A 21,444-nucleotide genomic window follows, 5' to 3' on the forward strand; every position below is an offset into this window, starting at 1 on the left:
AAATAAAGTGGGCATCACCATCAAGCGAGTCTCAGGGCTTTTTTGGTGTTCCAAGCACGTAAGAGTTTACAATATCTAGCAGGTCAACAGCATTGTGAAAAAGTAGGAAACACCGTGAGAATTGTGAAAATGTCCCATGAGACATGAAGGGCACAGATGTTGTTGGGGTGGATAAACAGCACTGATAGACTTGCTCACTGCAGGCTTTCCAGAAGCCTTCCATTTGTTTTAAAATTTTAATTACCCACAAAGCGCAAATAAATGAGAATAAGCAGCAATTTGCTGAAGATGCTGGAGGGTGAAGGTGGAGGAGGTGAAGAGCCAGAATTCAAAGCCAGTCAGATTGCTCCACTCCCCAGTCCGATTCTTAACCACTCCACGTCGCTACTGAGAGCAAAGACGAACTAGGTCACAAGCTACAAAAGGTATTTGCACAGAAACCAAATGTCAGTTTGAAGTGTACTCTTGAGTTAAAAAGTCTGACAGGTTCACCAACACACCTCTACCCATACCAACCAAAGAAATAACCCTCCTGAGGATGGGAGGGTGGGGGAGAGGGGTTAAAAAAGAGGAGCTGATACCAAGGGCTTACCAGTGGTTCTCAACCTGTGGATTGTGACCCTTCCACAAGGGTCGCCCGGTTCATAACAGTAGCAAAATTATAGTGATGAAGTAGCAACGAAAATAATTTTATGGTTGGGGGTTACCACAACATGAGGGACTGTATTAAAGGGTCACAGCATTAGGAAAGTGAGAACCACTGGCTTAAACAGAAAGAAAATATTTTGAAATTGATGATGGAAACATATGCATACATGTGCTTGACACAACTGATGTATGAATTGTTATAAGAGTTGTAAGAGCCCCCAACAAAAGGATTAAAAAAATAACCCCAACATCATCTCAAACCTATTTTTAATTATGCAAAGGGCTTGGAATTTCAATTAGAAAAATCACATCCATACTTGAAGACAAATGTAGATATAGAGTTTCTACTGTGGTCTTTGTTTTGGATGGTTAGATAGTTTATTGTGCCAGCCTGGTCAATAAACAAAAGTGGGATTAACTGAAGGGCGGAAAGGTAATTGCCGGGTGAGCCTCACCTTTCTTGTCTCTCGCTCTTTAATCATGGGACCAGTGTGCAGCTGCCTTGCTTGTTCTGTTCCTCAATTTAAAGGGCACACTACCTGCGGGACGCCTAGCCTGTGGACTGTCTCTCTGTAAGTTGAGGTCCCTTTAAGACCACTCAAATGAAATTTACATCTCCGGAGCTGAGGACTGACAGGTGGTGACCTGGCTGATGATTGGTGCTGATGGTTGGTGACCTGCCTTGCTGTTTGCTGCCTGTGCTGGGATAGCCTAGCTCTCGCTCTCTAAAGAGGACTACCGGGCAGCCCTCAAGACTTGAAGGACTGCCAGTGTCTGACAACTCTCTCACGGCAGTGAGTCACACTGAGCCATTTGTACTGCTTTATAATTTATCTGTTCGTTTCTTGTGTTATATATCAATCTATTTATAACTTAACTGTTCATTTCTTGTATTATATATCTGTTTATAATTTAACTGTTCTTGTGTTATATATCTATCTTTATATATATATATATATATATATATATATATAAATTATCAGCAACCTGGTTTTATCTCTCTAGAGAACCCTAACACAGATGGACTTCAATCACCATTAAGGACAAAGATGATGATCTTTTGAGCTGTCCTTTGAGGCTCCCTCACATACATACATCCACACATCCTCCTGTGGATAAACTGGAAACAGATTCTGTGTATGAATAACACAATTGCCAAGAGTATTTTTGATTTTTATGACCTCCATGTGCTTTTCCAACAAGATTTCAAAAGGTTCCTCTTCTGCACTCTGCACCCAGATGAAAATGAAAACAAGTACCTTAAGTGGCAATGGGGAGGATACCAAGAGCTCAAGTACAAAGAAAATGTTTTGAAAATGATGATGGCAACATGTACAAATGTACCTGACACAATGGATGGATGATGTATGGATTGTGGTAAGCACTGTACAAGTCCCAATTAAATAATTTTTTAAGAGAGAAGTGGCCATCTAGATCGAAAGATGATTCTAGTCCCAGAAACCCAGTTTTTGATCTAGCCTTCTTAGTGAATGAAAGCCTATTTTTGCATCATGTACCAGATGCTATGATTGCTTCTGAAAATCTGGGGGTGTTCTTCGAGCTGCTTTGCCTACATTAATTCAAATGAGAGGGTTTAGTGTAGGGTATAGTGTATATAGTGTAGGGTATGGTGGTATTGTGTATATAGTGTAGGACAGTGGTATGATGTATGTAGTATAGGGTTTAGTGTATATAGTGCAGGGTATGGTATATATAGTGTAGGGTATAGTGTATATGGTATGGGGTATAGTGTATATGGTATGTGTAGTGTAGGGTGAAGTGTACATAGTGTATCTGGTATAGGGTATGGTGTATATGGTATAGGGTGTAGTGTATATAGTATAGGGTGTGTGTGTAGTGTATGGTACAGTATATATAGTGTGGGTATAATGGTACCGGGTATGTAGTATAGGGTATAGTGTATATGGTGTGGGGTATGGTGTATGTGTGTAGGTTATAGGGTATATAGTGTAGGTATGATGGTATGGGGTATATCGTATAGGGTATAGTGGTATGTGTATATGGTATGGGGTGTGGGGTATATAGGGTGTGTTGTATATAGTGTGGCGTACAGTGTGTATAGTGTATATTATGTAGTATAGTGGGATAGTGTAGGACTGTGACCCCATGACCCCGCAGGCTTGCTACTCCTGCTCTGAATTCCAATCTCGCGTTAACTCACAGGAGTACTTCTACCCTATCCTGCGGGGTCTCTCTGAGTCAGCATCGACTTGTCAGCAGTGGGGGGTGTTTTTTGTTTGTTTTTCTTGTCCTGCAAACCTGGGATAGAGTCCTTTTTCCAGAGCATAAAATTAAGAAATTAATATTGTTCAATTCCTTTTCCAATATGCTTTTTCACATAGCCCACTGCCATACCTAACAATATACATCTCATGTTTTCGGTTGGACAATGGGCTGAGGTAGGAAGGTTATGCACCACGGTTCTCATTTTACCACAAGCAGTTAAGACCCTCAGAGTCAGTCTGTGGTAAAGCCCAGTTCTCCTGAATACACTTGCCTCTCGGTGCTTGGCTCTCATCTTTAAGAGTGAGGCCAACTCTCAAGCCTACACTAGGTTAATTCACTACTCATCCCTCGCCAACCCTCACTGCGCCACGGCCCACCGTCCTTACGCCTCTGCACACACCCCGAGACTCAAACGAGTGCGCGACATAGACTAAGCTTGTCACTTAATGCCTCCACTTCAAATACCACTCGGAAGTCGAAATCTCGACACAGGCTCCCAACCAGTCGGTACAAGGCCTGTACGTCTCGGCAGAGATGGGATTTGTCCCCAAATGCGCACTTCCCGTGTGATTATCGGCCCCGGGTCACGCCTCCCTCGTACCTCTTGATAGTCAGGCTTCGGAACAGGGGGTACCACGCGGAGAACTGACAGTGCAGCACATGCTCCTTCTTCATCTCCAGCTGCCACGACCGCTTCTCCCCGTTCTCCCCAGGCCTCTCCCGGAACCCCGGTCTCTGCTTCCGGAAGTGCCCGCCGAACTATTTTGGTGAAAGGACTCTTCCGGTCTCCGCATTAAACTGATGAGACAAGAGTGGGACAGGTGCTTTGAGCACGTCCGCACATGCCACAAAAAGCGGTCGGGCCCCGGAAGCGGGAGTCCGGAAGTGTTGCGAAAGGAATTTCGAGAGGCGTCCGGTGCCTCGGCGCGCCGTCGGAGCTCGCTGACCCGGAAGGGAATCAGCCGGAGCGCTAGCATCGCGGGAGTTCTACGGGAGCCGCGAGGGATGCGAGCGCGCATCCTCCTGAAGCGCCGCGAAACGCCGCCGTCCCGGCAGTGGCGCCCCATCGACGGAGGCGGCTGCCTTGGCTCGGCGTGTTGCTCTTTGCTCCTCACACCCGTCGGAGCCGCTCCCTTCCCTGCACCCTGTGGAGTGAGTGAGTGAGTGGGCGCGGGCTGTGGCCGTGCCAGGTTTCTTTGGGGAAAATGAGGAGGGAAGGGAGGGAGCGCCCCTGGAGCGTGCGAACCGTGCAGGCAGCGCGCGCGTCTCCCCTCCTGCGGACGGGGCTCGTTTCCAAGAACGCGAGGGGGATTGCTGTAAGCGCCGAGAGAAAATACCATCAGAGGAAAACTGGGAATTAGAGGGAAAAGATACCTGGGATACTTGGCGTAAAAGGAGCGGGAAGCACCACAATTCAATGATAATTTGCCAATTGAGGGAATGGCCCCTTTTCGTGTGTTCGTGAGGGTTATGAGAGCGAGGGCATCTCGTCTGTACCGCCTTGGGAAGCTGGGCTCTGCAGATGAAAAAGGCAGTCAATGTTTCAGAGGAGAGTTGTGTTCTTTAAGAGTAAACTTCGTTTTTTCCTGCCCCGCGGGAGTAAGCAGCCTGGAAACAGAACAAAACACAACCAGATGGTTTTTATCAGCATCCTTACGATGAAAGGATCATGCTAGCACTTGAATTCTAACTTGAAGGACCATGTTTCGCTATTGGCTTTCCCTACCCTCATAATTCAAAACGTTCGTGGGGGAAATTCCATGTCCTTTACATTCAAAGTACCATGAACTTTGTGAAGCCTCCTAGTATTTTTCCTCTTTCAGTTCTGGAGAAAGATGAAGCTTTCTGCTCCCTTACAGTCTTGAAAACCCCAAAGAGCAGTTTTACTCTATCTTGTTTAAAACAAAACAAACAAGAGAAAGAAAAAAAAAAAAACAACCTACCTCACAGCCAACCAGTCGATACCGGCTCATAACAACCCTATACGACCGGGTAGAACTGTCCCAGTGGGTCACCCAGACTGTAACTATGTGGGAATAGAAAACTCAGTGTTTCTCCCATGGAGCTGCCGCTGGTTTCAAACTGCCGAACGTGTGGAACAAGGGCATCCTAGGGATCGCTGGAGGCATAGTGAATTAGGGTTGTCCATCTCCAGGTCAGCGGTTGGAAACCACCTGCTGCTGCTTTCTGCTCCGGTAAAGATTCACAGTCTCGGAAACCCAGAGGAGCAGCTCTACACTGTCGTAGTAGGATTGCTGTGGGTTCTAATTGACTCCATGGCAGTGAGATTAGTTGTCTTAGCAAATCACCAGGCCTTTTCATCATCTGTGGTGCTGCTGAGTTTTAAGTGCCAACCTGTGGATAGCAGCTCAGTACTTTAACCAGTGCTTCACCAAGGGTCGTCTTACTTCCTCACCCCTCCCCATGATAACATTTTTGATACAGACCAGAAAAGAGAGGATTAGGAAACCTCTATTTTCCTTGTTTCCCTTAATAGAGATCCAAAGAAGACTTGATTGTTTTCCAGGCTCTTAAGCCAATGGAAATCCTGCAGCCTCTGGAAGATGGGGCTGTCTGCTCTCGTATCCACTCACATAAAGATTGAACTTGTCTGAAACCTCAAAGGGCAGTACTATGCCACCTTATATGGTGGCAGTGAGTTGGGAGGGAAGGGGTTGCTTATTTGTGGTTTGTGTGTTTTGTTTTACACAGAGGGAGGGGGCGTGGACGCACACACATTTACATATCCTTAAAATCTAACCTCTTCTAGTGTGGTGGGTTGTGCATTGTGCTGCTAGCCACAACGTCAGCAGTTCATATCCACCAGCTGCTTCACCGGAGAAAGATAAGACTTGAGTTGCCACAGAGGTTTCCAGCCTCAGAAACCCATGGGGTGGTATTTTACTCTGAACTTGGGGTCAGCAGTCAACACATAACCCACTACACCACTAAGGGCTCCTACCCTGAAACATGGCCGCAATTATGATCTCCAACTTAATTGGAGGTGTTGCAAGACCCTGGAAATGCTGATTGCTGAGTCAGAGCCAACTCAACCATCTGATAACCGCATTCTTAGCCTCTTTGTTTGCCTCTACTGGAAGCCTGGCTGATAACCGCAAGATGAGCATTTTGAAACCACCAGCTGCTCCCGGGGAAAAGATGAGGATCTCTACCCCCCTGGAAAGAATTTCAGTCTTAGAAAACCCACCGGGCCAGTTCCCTGTCTCCAAGATCCCCATGATCTGAATCATCTCCATGGCAGTGGGTTTTGATTTTTGTAGTTGTTGTTTCGGAAGTTTTGCTTTTACTTCGTTTTGAAGTGCTTTTCGAGATCTTTGAACAAAACGTTTGTAGCTTTGTTCCGTCAAATCCATTCCAACTTACAATAACCCATGTGAGAGAGTAGAACTCGCTCTCGTAGGGTTTTCTGGGCTATAAACTGCCCTATCTCTCTACTGTTGGTGAGGTTTGAGACACCAACCCGTTGGTTAGCAGCCAGGCGATTATCTGCTATGCTACCAGGCCTCATGTGACAGTGGATATAGTTGCATTTTCTGAAGCGTGCTGGAAAAAAAAAATGCCACACTCAGATGATTGTGGGGAAGAGGCTTATTGTACAAGTCCAAGATTAAATAATGAAAAATACAGTTCCTTTTCTGAATCCACAGTAGTTGACTTAATGTTCTAGATCAAGAGTTCCAGTGACCTGCTGGTTTACTTTATTGGCGCATCTGTCCTGCATCTCAAATATGGGGTGTCCAGATGTGCATGCTGCACTTCTTTCTCTTTGTGGTCTAATCTCCTTAGCAGAGCTGCTTCTCCTTGGAATTGGTGTCATTTGTCTGGAAGCTGTTTTGGTGCAGTGAACTCCGCTGCAAGGAAGTAAGGTGTTAGCTTGCCTTTGAGGCCGCCCTGATCTAAGCCGGTGCTAGCTTTTGCCTGTTCCTCAGAAGAAGTTCTTTACAGATGAATTCCTGCACTGCTGGAAGTGATTCATCTTCCCAAGGTTAAGGGGAGTCACTTCACTGTGGCTTAGCCAGAAATGTAATTAACTAATTATAAGGGGCCTAACAAATAATCTCAATGTTGGTTTCCTCCAGAGACACTCCACCAGACCTGCCAAAAATCAAAAGAAAGGGGTGGGGGGGAACCCTTTGTGGATTTTCATCATTACCAAATTAAATTGTTTCCAGTCATTATCAAGTGAAATTCAGGAAGTCTTGTGCATAATTGGTATCTATAAGGGAAAAGTACTGACAATGAATTACTTTGCATCAAGTAACAAAGTGTTACTATAAACGGTACAAAGGAGGGGCTGATGCGAATATTCCCTTAAAAATGAACGTCCTAAACATTTTTATGATTATAGCCAAAATTATTAAATATGGCTATACCAATTTTTGGTGCCTTAGAAATCAAATGGCTTTTTACCACTTAATCATAAGCAATATTTTCTTTCAAAGTATTTTGTTGTTTTTCTAACCAATTCTTAAACTTCTAACTGCCTGGTTCTCTTTTTGTTGATCAGAAGCTTTCTTTGCTTAGGATTTCAGCTCGTACCTCTTTTATTTGGTTGTGAATAACTGGTGTTCCCAATACTCAACTTTTATCCGGGAGTGAGTAGCCAACAAATAATGTATTTGTTGCACTATTTGGAACCCTTCGGTAAGTGGCTAGGATTTGTGCATGGTGATAATTGAGTAAAGAGAGGCCTGAATGTGAACGCAGTCTGGTTTTTGAGTCTCGACATATTGAATACCTGCATTACTCTGGTCCAGCTGTTGTTACTAACCCTGAACCACCCACGTTTGTGAATCACGTGTCTTCTCTCAGCGGAGGATCACTACCTAACTCCAAGCGAGCATAGATAGCAACCAGAGTTTGTGTTGTGCCATCTGCATGGTTGTGTGCTTTGTTTGCCCGAAACTTTGAGGAGGAGACCTGGTGGCCTCGTTGGGTAAGCGTTGGACTGCTAACCACAGTGCCAGGAGTTCAAACCTACCAGCCACTCCTCAAGAGAAAGATGAGGCTATCTGTTCCTGAAGGGTCGGTATAAGTTGGAATCAACCTGATGGCAGTGGGTTTGGTTCTGGGTGTGGGGTGAGTTTGAGGAGGAGAGGCTGAGATCCAGGCAACACTTGTGCACCCCTGCAAGTGTTAGCATCACCCACTACATGTTAGCTTCATCCACTCGAAGTGTGTGCTTTTAGTTTGCATGGAAGTAGAGAGGCCTGAGACCGATGGGGCTTGCCCAACTATGGTGCAATTTCCAAACCTTGCCCCAGTTAGTGTCTCTGCTTTTGTTTTTGTGCCTCTATTTAATGGAATGCCTTCTGTGAGTTCTTTGGTGCCCAAATCCTATCTTTTAGTAGTAGCCTTATCATCTAACCAGAAATCTTGCAGGGATGAACTACTAGCCCTGGGGGGCTCAAGATCATGGTCAAGCGGGTGGAGAGGAGCATTAAGATCAGTGGGCATATCACTGTCCCCAAAGATTGTGTTCTACATGCTACTTTGTGAGTAGCAACTGGGGTTTCAAAGACGTGCGTTTCCACCTAAGGTACAACTGAAAGAGAAGCAATGAAATCGAAGCCCGTCACTGTCTCATGCTCTGGCTCTGCTGCTGCCACTGATAGATCCGTTGTCTGTCTGCTGGTGCCATTGCTCTGTCTCCTGGACGGAGGAGGTTCAGCGTGCAGGGATCTCAGGGCCCAACGTACATGCTCCTCTCCTGGCTCGTCGTAGTGGGTGGTAGGAAGATCCTCCTTCCTGTTGCCCAGGCAGCTCATTTTATACCCAGCAGGATGGCAATATTGAACAAATCCCCATGTTCACTCCGCATCACAATGAGCCCTGTTAACACCCACTCACAGCTGAATCAGTAACTCCATCAGCATCTTCCTTGACCTTCTACTCAACTTTCCCCACCAGGAAAAAGTTGTTTGGGGGGGAGTTAGTTGCAAAGACCAGGCTGGAAGAGCTACATCGAATCGTTCACTGCACCACAGAAAACTAGTTGTTGAGTCTGACTTAGCTGAAGATTAAGGACAATCGCAGATGGCATTGTAGGTCACTCAGCACTATGTATGTGCACAATTTTAAACAAGCAGCACAATCAGTCACAAAATGTAAATGACCTTAAACGCTCATAACTGAATAAGATACAAATTAAACTTTCAAATCTGGAAGTCACATTTTGAGCCAATTAAGAATGCCCCGTTAGAGTATTAGCGTATGAAGCATGGGAATTAAGCCTCACTAGTGTCTTTCCACGGCACGTGACGTTAGTCCTTGTCCCCTGAATGGCACCATTAGCTTCCGCTTCTGAAATGGTTGAAAATGATGCTCTCTCCAAGTTTCCGTAGAGATTCTTTGAAATGCTTTTACGGTTCTTTGGACACACTTATTCTCCTACTGTTTTCTATTTTACTTTGGGTTCCAATGTCCACGGCAGTGGCCACGCAGAACTCTCAGACAAACTAAATGATTAAAGGGTTTATTAAGGAAGTTACCAAATTGTAATGCCAGCAAGAAATGCTTAGTCGCTTATCAGGACATAACAAAAGTGTCTCTGGCCCCACTGCGGTGCTGTAAGCCTCACCCTGAAGGCATCCGCTCTACCTCCATGGCTCAGCAATCTCCGGCTTCTTAGAGGGCTCCATTTTACACAGCAGGATGGGCGTTCCAGGGAATCCTGCTCCCAAATTACTCACAGGTAAATCCTTCCTATCAGACCCAAGCAGGGAGGGGTCGTTTGGTAGGAGTTAGAGACTTTGGCTGGAAGAGCCACATTCACTGCCCCTGCAAGAGTTTAGGGATCGTGTGTAATAAAGACTACTTTTGGAAACACCCTTTAATGACTTTGCCCTATGCTACTGCGTTGTCTATAGATTGCAAAAGGTGCCTTGGTGGCGTAGTGCTTATGAGTTGGCTGCCGTTATAACTCAGGAAGAAGACAGGGCATTTTGCTCTTAAAGAGTTGGTCTCAGAACCCACAGGGGCAATTCTACCCTGTTCTGTAAGATCACTATGAGATGGCATTGTCTCAAAGGCAGGGGGTTTGTTTTGTTTTGTAGGCTGCCACAGGGTGTGCGTTTTCTTTAGGATTGGGGCTGATGGTATTCTAAGTAATTACTTCCTCTAGAGGGCTCCGAGGTGGGGTGGAGCTGTAATTGAAGTCTGTAGACTTTGTCCAGGCTTGGGAGGGCTGAAGGCCTTGGAAACAATGCATGTATGGGGTCCCTGAGTGGGAGGTGACTGATGGCAGTGGGTTTGGGTTCAGGTTGGGGGCACAAGGGTAAGCACCCTGCTGCTAACCCAAAAATGAGCTGCTCACACCTGCTAACCCCTGTTTGAGAGAAAACACAAACCACCCAGGTGATCTGATGACAAAGACAGACGACCTTAAAACCGGCCTGGGGCAATTCTGCCCTGACCCCTAAAGCCCCTGTGAGTTGAAGTAGCACACAACAAACTGTGTTTGTTCTGTTTTGTTTTTAACATTTAAAGCTTTTATTTATAAATGATTAAAAATTATTTTAATTTTTTTATAAGAAACATGCTCTTATGGGTATCAGAAAACATTTTTAAAGGCAGGAAAAAAAACCCAAAATTAAAAATCAGCTTAAAATGAATGGGAACTGCTCAGTTTAGAGACTGTAATTATTGTTGCTGTGATGGACATGTAGAAATTGCTGAATTGGTGTGTTTTGCTCTATTTTTAACAATTGAAAAAGAAACAATCATCTCAGTTGAAAAATAGGCAAAGGTGGTGGGGTTTATCAAGCACAATGTAGCCCAGAGGAATTACTGAGAGCCAGAAGAAGGTCAAACATGATAGTGGGACAGGAGGAAAGTAAAATAAGGTGACCAGACATCCCGCTTTGGGCGGGACAGTCCCAATTTTTAACAATTTGCCTCGCGTCCAGCGGCGTTTTTAAAAAGTCCCGATTTTTTGGCTGCCGTGTGGCTATTTCGTCAGGATATGAGTTTTATCAATGGTGTCCCGCTTTACCAATGTTAAAATCTGGTCACTTTTACAGTAAAAGGAAATAGAAGAAAGAACCAGGGGCCAGAGGTCATGAGACCTCACAGCGATTGCTTACAAGCTGGTTTTTAGCTCCCTAACATTCTGGCACGTGTGTGCCTGGTCCCTCCGAGTTGATTCTGACTCACAGCAATTCTGAACAACAAAACACCGCCCATTCCTGCACGGTCCTCACAGTCATTGTGTTTGAGTTCATGATTCTGTGTCAATCCATCGTATTCATTCTAGCATCACTATTTTAAATCTAGGTCAACATTTGCCAACCATGAACCAAGCTTCAAATTGCCAACACGCTTGTATTTGAGCTTCAGTAATTTAATTCAGTGAAAGTCGTAGCTCTCCGATTCTCTGCCATCCCGAGTGCAGTTGCCTTCCATCATCACAGTGTCCTTTCATAAGACTTTCAAAAGCAAGAGGTTCCTGGCCAAGAAACAAGAGCAGAATCGGCCCAATCCCCAAGGGATTTGAATGAAAACTGGTCCTAAGATCAGGTGTAGCTCCTAGAGAAGATGTAGGCAGAGAACCAAGCGTTGTCTGTAAGGGATCTCCTGTCCCCTGTGGGATGGCACGCACACGGGCGTTCACCGACGTTCACGAGCATTCCCCCAGTGCTGAGTTTAAGACGTTGCCACCGTCTGATCGATTAAATGTGTATTGATCAAGAATCCTTGATCAAGTCAGGAATCCCTGTGGAAATCCGAGAGAAAATGTAAAGAAACTTTGCCGAAGAGCCCTTCATAGATGATTGAAATACCGGAAGTTTTCTGTAAGCCCATGGTGGGTGACTGGTGGAGGGGTTCTCCCCTGCCTTGCAGTAATTCACTCGGAGGCGAGGAGAGTACCATTCTTCCCTGGGTTATGGGTTAGCATTGTGTCTAGAGTTTCTGGGAATCAGAATTCTTCTCATGGAGGAAGTAAGAAATTGTGTTCTTTCGGTGTCTCTTGTTAGTGGGGGAAATTCTACTTCTCCAGAAACTTTAAAGGCCCCATGTACATATGAGCACCACTGTTCCCTGTCTTGAAGAAGTCTGGGCATGCATAGAAAAGCTACATGGGCTCAGACCATCACTTTAAAAGGGAGCTAGAAACTTGGCGCTAGTGCGAACATTATTTCCGTGCACGAAAATGAGACTGCTTGGTTGCTTCAATGTTATTTGAAGTGTTTGAATTCAAAGCAGAGGACAGTTTTCCTTCATTATCATATATGTTATGAACAGAGAGAAACGGATAATTAGAAGTTGTGGTGAAGTAAAACTTCTGAGGATGGCTCTTCTCCATTTTCTCTCCAGCTCTTGCCTAATGATTGGGTAGGACCAGGCAAATGAGGTTTAGAGGACTCTGACTCTGGGACTGGGCAGTGCCATTCCTTTGGCTAGAAGAATGCGATCTATCCCAGGAGCTAGTCGAGAAGACTCCTCAAGGGCATGTTAGAAATCCCTGCGTGAGCTGATGAGAGCCACAGACGCCAGGCCATTTCCAGAGCAGAGACTGCGTGAGGCGACATTGAGACAGCAAAGGCACAGGGCCAAGACTGTGACACAGCGATGCGGATGGGCTGCCAGGCCCTCGGAATAAGGCAGAGGTGAGGGGACTGTGTGGTTTAGAGACTGTGGATCAGAGAGACTTGACTGCTGGCTGAGGAGAGATGTGTCTGTAGCCAGTGATTTTCTCCTTAATGTTTCAGGATCCTGGCCTCTCGCAGCCTCTTAATTTCCCTTAATAAACCCCATAATCCTGATTATTGCCTGTGGGCTCTCTGTGGCTACTGTAATTCTTTTCCAAAATCTTTATTGCAGAGGAGACCTGGTGGCATGGTGGGTTATTTGTTGGGCTGCTAACCACAAGGTCTGAAGTTCAAAACCACCAGCTACTCCATGGAAGAAAGATGATGCTTTCTGCTTCCATAAAGATTTATAGCCTCAAAACCCAAAGAGAAAGGTCTATCTACTCTGCCCTATAGGGTTGTTTTGAGTCAGGATAGATAACAGTGAGTTTAGGGATTTGGGGAAATGGGATTCTAGGACTTCCCCCAAAATAGTCCACAAGCAATCATTCTTGATAACGTGGCAAACCTGAACATGGTGTGGCTAATCAACTGGGAAAAATCAAACTGTTGCCATTAAGTCTATTCTAACTCATAGTGAGCCTGCATAAGAGCAACAGTTTCATGTTTTACCCATGGAGTGACTGGTGGGTTTGAACCATCAACCTTTAGTTTAGTAGTCCAGTGCCTAATCCACAGCACCACCAGGGCTTTTTGTGTATTTAATACAGCAGAAACACAAGTTCAGCATGATGCAAAATAGATACTCAAAGGATAGTGAAATGATTAGTACCTTAAAATTGACCGTATTGAGTCATAATGGTCTGTGCTTTTGCACTTAATAGACTGCAGTGTAACGTAAATATGAATTATACCTGTTGTGTTAGTCTGGGTACTTTAGAGAAACAAATCCACAGAAACTCGTGTATAAGAGAGAGTTTTATATAAAGGATAAGTGCACATCAAGAAAACATCCCAACCCAGTGCTGCCCTGGCCCACAATTCCAACATTAACCCATATGTCCAACACCAATCCACAAAGTCCTCCTCCATCTCACAAAATGCATGTAATGACACCGACTGCAGGAGGAAAGCCGAATCAGTGAGCGTGTAAGCATCTCAGCGCTGGCAGGGTCTCCACATGGGTGCTCCAGCACCCAGGACTGCATCAAGGTAGGTCCATGTGCTTCTGAGCGTGTAAGCATCTCAGCGCTGGCAGGGATCTCCACATGGCTTCTCCATGGGGATGTCTTGCAGGAAGTGAGCCTTGCCAGCTGAAGCAGGGAACTGGCTAAGGCAGCTGCACCTTGTCCGACCATCAGAAAGCAAGAGACCTGAGAACTAGAAAGGCAAAGGCGAAGCTCACCGAGCCATTTATCGCTCCGCCCTTCAATTAACCCCACATGTGTTTATTAGCCAGGTTGGCACAATAAACTAATTCTCTCACCTGTGCTGAGAGTGGAGGCGGGGTGTGGTTGCTTTATTGCAGTGCCTGGTGAACTGTGTTCTGGAGCCAAGCCCACCATTGGCCCAGGTCTGCCTGAAATTCACTGCTCTGCACAGCAGGCCACCATCTTGATTCGCAAAGCTTTGGAGTCAGTTTTGCAATCAGGAAATGTGCTTCCTTTAACTTTGTGCCAAAATTTTGTGTGACTAACAGTCAAGTAGAGGAAGAGAGGAAGAACTATTCTTTAGAATAGGTCTAAGCCGGTCCCAAACTAGCTCACTGCGTGAAAATAGAATGAATTACTTGACTTACCCAGCCAAGGTTCACTTCATTCAAGCATGATTTCTGGGAAATGTTCATCTCGTATAACTCAGCCATGTTCAAGGTTGGGCAACACGAAGAGCACAGAGCCCCAGGAATAGTTTGGGATAATTAGAAAATCATTTCACCCCAAGCTGAGGTTTTTAAACAGCAGTGGTGGTAGAAATGGAACACTTCAGATAATAGAAATAACACCTGTGGGAAACGCGCTCTTCGGCCCAACCAGCAATACAAGACCAAGAAGGCATCTTTTGTCAAAACCTTAGAAGGCAAGAAATGGCTGGAAAGATGAGCAGATGGACAATGGGGAAGCCATAGAAGAATGTGTTTACACTAATGTCACAAAAACAAAAACATATATATCAATATTTTGAAACTAGCTCTGTAATCTTTCACCCAAACTACAACAAAATTCTGTTCACCCCTCCCCCCTCAGAAAAAGAGGGGGGGGAATAATAATGTTTGTGTGTTATGTTGTAAAATCAAAGTACTACCATATTCAATGAGTTATTCTGCACAATATGAGCATCAATATAATTACAATTGTTAAAACAATTAACAAGGATGGACTGATTTTCAGATTTCCAAATCAGAGTCAACTGTGCAGACTTGTCTTTGACTGAAGCCCAGCGGGTGCTGGGTGCTGATCAACAGTTAGAAAAGCAGCTGCAGGTTTGTTACCCAGGATCTGAGGCAAAGGAAGGGTCAACGGGGTTATGAAATGACCTGTCAACAACTTCATGCTTGCGCATCAGCTGATTCTGGAGGCAGTGGAGTCTCAGGATATTTGCTCTCCACGTGCTGCTTGAAGGTCCTGGGGTCTGGCCTTTGAGCCCTCCCAACAGTGCAGGATCGATTAAAGCCGCTTTGGCTGTTGCCTTTGGTCGTGTCCTTGCTTCTTTTGGCCAGTGTGCTTTTTGGCATTTTTCTGCTGCTGCCCCAAGAACCACATGCGGGCTGGGGCAGTCTTGTGTTGGAGAGCGAAATAGAGACATTTTAGGACTTTTGCCTCATAAGTTATGGCTAGAAAAGAAAAGATTCGAGTTACTTCTCTTTCTTGCTTGGGGATGATACAACATTTTCTGTATTTTTGCTTTGTTTTTGTAAAGGTGTATCTCAGAGGGGTTACATCATTGGAGGTCATGCTCATGAAGGTGTGTTATTTTTTTAATATTTTTTGGGATATGAACCCCAGGATTGATGAACCTATAGGGACAGCAAGTAGGATAAGAGTTTTTTTTTGGAGGGGGGGGGTGCGGATATATAAAGGAGCCGATGTCGAGTCCAGGAAGAAAAAGAATGGAAACTGGTTGTGGTAGCAATTGTACAATACTGTTTGACATGATTGAACTATGGAATTGTGTGTGTGTATAAACTCCTAATTAATACATTAAAATAACTTTTTTAAAAAGTAAATTCGGGTTTAGACAGGGTTAGTATCAGCTATCATCAAAGCTCTGAAGATGCCAGGCAGAAATAAGCAAAGAGCTGGTCATTATGAATATGTAAGTAGGTAGATGGGGCTAGCCAGAAAGATAGCTTAGCTAGGGAAGTGGTCGGGAAGGAGTGTGAAGGCCGCAGTGTTTGTAAGCAGTGGAAGGAATGGTTTCCTGGAAGTGGAGGAGAAGATAGCGACAGCCCGAATAAGCAGTGGTACCATCCATTCTCTCAGGAAATCTGGCAAGGTTGGGAGAGGAGGCTCTAAGAAGGTTGCCCGTTTGTGTTGTTGGGTGTTGAACTTTAGGGTGGAGGTAATTTGAAGAGGAACCCCTGTTCCCTCTAAGGCAGGTGGTAAGAGTTGAGTTTGGATGCTCTTTATTGACTCGAGCTAAACTTAGGAGACAACGTAGGACACTGGAATTTAAGAGCAGTCAAGATTTAATATAACCACTGCGAAATGGAGATAAAACCAAGAAATGAAAAAGGAAAAATTTAACAATAGTAATAAGGCAGAGAATTAATCCAGGAAGCTCAACAGTTAAGTAAAGTTCCTGAAAGAGGAGATTCTCAGCATAATATTCAACTACAGTTTCCTGTAAAATTGTACAATATGTAGTTTCAAAACTAAAAGGGTCTGCTTGAGTGCACAGTAACTACAATGTATAAAACACTGCCCCCAGGCCCATTCCTATTAAGACATGAATAAACCACAAACTTCTCGAGAAAAAACAGGGAGCGAGACTCAGAAGACCTCAAACTTCTCAACAGCAGCAACAGAGAAGGCATCTGAGCAGTACCTTCAGATTTCTGATAGGAAAGGGTTTTCAACTGTGATTCTGTATTCAGGCCGATGATCAATCCATTGTGAAGGCGGGCAGTCAAAGATCCTCAGAGAGGCGAGATGGTAGGAAAGGCATGGGAACTGCATCCTGGTCTCTTCTGACTACACAAGAGAAGGAGAATCACCCACATCAGCCCAAGGCATACCTCACCTCTCTTCCCTCTTCCCTGCTGCCCTTCCCACCCTCTCTCTGCTGCTAAGCTGGGTTCAATTATTCCATGCAGTGGCCACACAGAACTCACAAGCGTGACTCACGTTATGGGCTTACTAGGGAAGTTGATAGATAAGGTAAAAGTCATGGTCAGAAATATTCAGGATACAGCTCTTCAGATCAGGACAGCCTCATCCCAATGACACCCACAGGCATGTTTCTCTCTGGTCCTTCTCAGCATTGTGGTCCCTTGGCCTCTGCCCTACTCAGGCAGTCTCACAAATTACTTTAAGCCCCACACCCCCACCCACAGAAACAGCATAAAAGTGCTCTGCTCTGGCTCCCCAAGTTAGCAAATCTAGCTGCTCCAATTAAGTGCCTTAATGCACCCCACTACACAAGGCAGCCCTCTTCCTAAAGGCACTCAGCTCTCCTTGATCTACAGTCCAGGAAGCCCCCACTCTTCCTCACGCTCTGGCTCTTGGCTCTGCCGTTGCTGCTTCCATGGGATCAGAGCTCTCTGTCCCTTGATCGAAGGGTTCCATGGGTTCTAAGAGGGCATGTTCCCCACCCCTACCTTTTCTTGAGATTCTACCCTCCTCTTTCTGCGTTAGCTCATTTTATACCCAGCAGAATAGCAAAATCAGCCAATCCCCAGTTGTAAAAACCACAATTAACCCTGTTTACAGTCATTCAACATGGAATCATATAATCCTTTTAAGCATCTCCCCCTCCTCCTCTTCCTCATACCCATCAGGAGAGGAGGAAACACGTAGGCGGCATACCCCCCAAGTCTTTTGGTGGGAGTTACAGAGACCAGGCCTATACATCGCTACATCACAGGTCATCCCCTCTCTCCTCTAACCATGTTTCCTTTCAAACATGAGGCATTAACACCCTCTCCCCGTCCCCTTCCAATACTATTTACTCTGAGCACACATGAACACATATGAGCCAACCACGTCATACCTTTATCTTCCCACATCTTAGATCCTCATTTCTAAATTGCCTGTACCTGACCCCAGCAACCCAGTGTTCTGAGGAGATGAACTTGTTCCCTGAGCTGAAGGATCCTCCGTTCCTCTGGAACTCTGGGTGTCTGCCATAAACAAAGTCCAGTCCCCTCAATGCCCCTTGGCTCAGTTCGCACATCTCTCTAACTGCAGACTAGCCAGTCCTCCCTCTCTTCTCTCGAGTCTCTGGACCAGGCCAACAGGTGTAAATGGAACATGTCCAAACTCAGCCCGTCTCTTCCGCACTGCCTCTCCCTGACTCGCCTTCACAGTGGGCCTGCCTCTTGACCACAGTGAGCACTCCAGGCTGCTCCCTGGCTCCCTATAACTTTCAGTTGTAAAAGAAGGTTTGCTGTGGTGGGCTCCGACTTTTCCTACCTCAATGAATCTGATGTCAGATCACTTACTTGAAGATAAAAATGTCACCCAGTCATCTTTTCCTCCCTGCAGGCACTTTTCTGCCAGAGAAAATCTGCTTCAGTAGTTCTCAAACTCACAGCCCTTGAGTTGATTCAGACTCATGGCAAGCCTGTTGGACAGTAGGACTGCCCCTGTGGGTTTCCAACATAGGGGGAGGAAACCTCTGTCCTGAGGAGTGGCTGGTGGTTTCCAACTGTTGACCTTGTCGTTAGGGGCCTGACATCTCACCCACTATGCCCCCAGTGCTCCTTTCAGCAGTTTAGGTGGGTCTAAATGTCTTGACACTCTGAAGGTCCTTTGTGGGGCTCGGGTTTTCTTCCTAAGGTCCCAACTCTACATACACTTTAAGCTTTTCCTTTCCGGGCAATCCTTAACGCTTCTGTTAGCGTATCAATCAAGTCAAACTGAAGGTGGCCTTACCGAGCAAGCTCTCTGCCATCACGGTGCCCATGTTGATTGATCACTCAAGTAGACTTACTGTACAGCACTAAGTGGGAGAACTATTTAATCTCTCTCACACCCACTGGCTTTGAGTTGATGGTTGTGAGATTCCCCTCTTCCTGCTCCATTTTATCCGCAGTCAGGAAAAACCCTCCAAACTCACTGCCATGGAGTCAGTGCTGTCTAATAGGGACCCCTGCGGGTTTCCGAGACTGTAACTTTACGAGAGTAGAAAGCCCAGTCTTTCTCCTGCAGAACTGCTACTGGTTTCGAACTGCCAACCATTCGGATTGCAGCCCAACATTTAACCACTACACCACCAGGGCTCCTAATACTCAGCAGAAAGGCAAAATTAACTAACACCCCCACCCACCCATTCAAGTTTTAAAAATCACAATCCTGTTAGCAATCACTCAAACCGAATCACATCATTCTTCCAGCATTTCCCTCTCACCATCTCTTCCCCAGACCCAGCAGGGCGAAGTCATTGGTGGGAGTTGTAACGAATATGGCGAGACAAGCCCTATCAAATGAATCACTGCTCCACAGAGATCCAGGACTGGAGGCATAAACTACGAAAAGAGGAAGTCCTGATCTGGAACCCAGTGGGATCCCAACATAGCACAGGCGCTAACAGAGCCCCCAGAATGCTGGTGAAGAGAGGCCAGGGACTGGGCAGCCGGTACGGGAGCAGGCCTGGGGCTCCAGGAGAGAACTGAAGAGAGCAAAGGGATGGCGGCAAGGAGTGAATGCCTTGATGCAGACGTATAAAGGGGGAGTGTATGTGGAAAGCTACATACACGTTTCATGGTACACGAGTGATGTGTGCTTGTAAAGTGAGTTGTCATGAAAGGAAAAGGAAATGTAGTACAGAGATGATCATTGCATAAGTTCTGGTGTTGAGCTAAGAGTCCTGCGGGGTTAATTAAGTGCTCAGCCCCTGACCAAGAGGCTTATGATTCAAATCCACGGGAGGAAGAACTGGTGAGGGTTCCTAGGAAATGGCAGCCTGAAAGCCCTGTGGGGTGGGGTGGGGTGGGGTGGGGTGGGGCGGGGTGGGGTGGTTCTGTTCAAGCCCACGCTGTCTCTCTGCGGCAAGATCAGCTCGGTGGCCCTAACAAGAACAGCCTTGTGTGGATAAGCTAGATGCCCTTGGGTTTGCGATCGCAAGCTATGGATCTGTGGCTGTGGCCGGGCAGGGAAGTAAAAGCCTGTTTATAGGGTAGGTCTCGGAATCATTGGCAGTGGTTGCCTCTAGGGCTGGGCTGTGGGCTCGGGGAGGGCTAGGGGCTTGCTCTTTTCCTAAGGACCTCGCAGTGCTGCTAGGTGGTACTTTTTGCGCAGCCGTGACTAATGCACACCAGCAGGACTCAAGACAGTCCAGACAACTCTAACAGTTTGCTGCACGGAGGATGTGAAATATGAAAACAATACTCATAATTCATCAGGGGTTCACGGGGGTAGGAGGGTGGGAGAGAGGGAGGGGAAAAAGAGGAGCTGATACCAATGTCTCCAGCAGAAAGAAAATGTTTTGAAAAGGTTGATGGCAACATATATACAAATGTGCTTGATACAATGAGTGTATTATTATAAAAGCTGTAAGAGTCCCTCCCACCCCAATAAAATGATTTATTAAAAAAAGTTTGCTGCAGAGCATAAGTTTGGCTTATTGCCCACTTTCCCTGCCTCTGCCTCCCTCAAGAAAGATGTGACTTTCTCACCCTAGTTTAGAATCAACTCCATAGCAGTGGGTCTAGAAGATTGATCGTGAACAATAGTTGAAGTGTGTGCTTGGAGAATGGTGTACAATTGTTCTGCTGTTCCCTGGTGGAAAGCATTACAGATTTGAAGTCAGATCTGATTGCGATGAATCTAAGTGTTTGGGGCATATGTAGCTGGCACTGAGTGAAGGTGGCTGAATCTAACCGGAATGGCTTTTCTGACTTGGCATCTACTTATCCATGTAGGCGCTTCTCCCACGTCGTCTTCGCTCAAGATGTTGGATAAATTCTGGTTCGGTTTAAGTGCTTTGACCAGTTTCTACAGTTTATCCAGAAAATACCTTTAGCCTAAATGAATCTCATTTTCTTACAGCGTGAACTTCTTCCCTGTGGACCATAAAGACTAGTTTGAAAATGGAAAACCAAGAACCAAAGGATTCTTCCCCAACTGCCAAACAGTCGATTATTTCAGAGGAGGTATCTATTGGCTTTCACTTCCCTTTGCCCGTCCCCACCTAATCTGAGTTTAAAGGAAACATATTGGCTATTGCTTCTCATTTATAATTTTGAAGGTAATTTTTAAACATTGTCCCTCCTCTTTTGGGGCTAGGGCATGTTACACCGGTATGAGAGCAGTAGCACAACCCACTAGCTTTTGTGTGCTAGTCAAAGTGAGACCATTTTAAAGTGGGTTTTGACTATTGATAAAGGCACAAAAAAAATCAAAAAAACTTTTAATTCAATTCTTAGGAAAAACTTCTGAGTAGAAGGATAAATCGTGTGTGCTATGTAGAGCCTAGATATTTGATAGATAGCTAGATAGCACTTCCTGGGTGTTTGCAGTTCTCACCGGGGGTTGAAGATGAGTAAGAACGTGAATAGTGGTTGTTGACTGATTCCTGGAAGGCCGAGAACTAACGAATGCTCATCTAGTATGTCATTCCCTTGAGCTGCTGAAAAGTTTCTTTCCCAAGAGTCCTCGTAAGGGATACATTTTAATTCGCTCTTAGAACTCTGCTCTAGACACCCTTGGAAATTCCTTTTGATTTCAAATCTTCTCTGTTCGCCACGAGAAGAGATCTGTTGGTGTTTATTAGGTTGCTACTAGCAACGAGTGAAAGAGAGGCTAGTAAGGAAAAGGCTGCTATAGGAACGTACACAGTG

At 45.5% G+C, this 21,444-nt stretch overlaps 2 protein-coding genes across 6 annotated transcripts in view; one reads left to right on the top strand and one right to left on the bottom strand.

Annotated features, from left to right (window-relative positions):
* The window catches only part of CDC123 (cell division cycle 123), a 52,922-nt gene extending 49,131 nt beyond the window's left edge, over positions 1–3,791 (bottom strand). Inside the window, exon 1 of the mRNA XM_075552376.1 lies at positions 3,497–3,791. Within this exon, the coding sequence (XP_075408491.1) occupies positions 3,497–3,570 (74 nt within the window). The 5' untranslated portion in view covers positions 3,571–3,791. The remainder of the gene's footprint in view (positions 1–3,496) is intronic.
* A 73-nt stretch (positions 3,792–3,864) lies between these two features.
* Positions 3,865–21,444, top strand: part of NUDT5 (nudix hydrolase 5) — a 29,093-nt gene continuing 11,513 nt past the window's right edge. The window contains exons 1-2 of one of the 5 annotated variants that reach the window (XM_075552381.1): positions 3,865–4,055; positions 20,654–20,757. In XM_075552381.1, coding sequence (XP_075408496.1) covers positions 20,695–20,757 — 63 coding nt within the window. In that variant the 5' untranslated portion in view covers positions 3,865–4,055; positions 20,654–20,694. Of the gene's footprint in view, positions 4,056–12,391; positions 12,525–20,653; positions 20,758–21,444 lie in introns of those variants that run through there. The other 4 variants (XM_075552377.1, XM_075552378.1, XM_075552379.1 and 1 more) reach the window with 4 other exon arrangements.

Source organism: Tenrec ecaudatus, chromosome 6, assembly GCF_050624435.1.
Source record: "Tenrec ecaudatus isolate mTenEca1 chromosome 6, mTenEca1.hap1, whole genome shotgun sequence".
Classification (NCBI taxonomy): domain Eukaryota; kingdom Metazoa; phylum Chordata; class Mammalia; order Afrosoricida; family Tenrecidae; genus Tenrec; species Tenrec ecaudatus.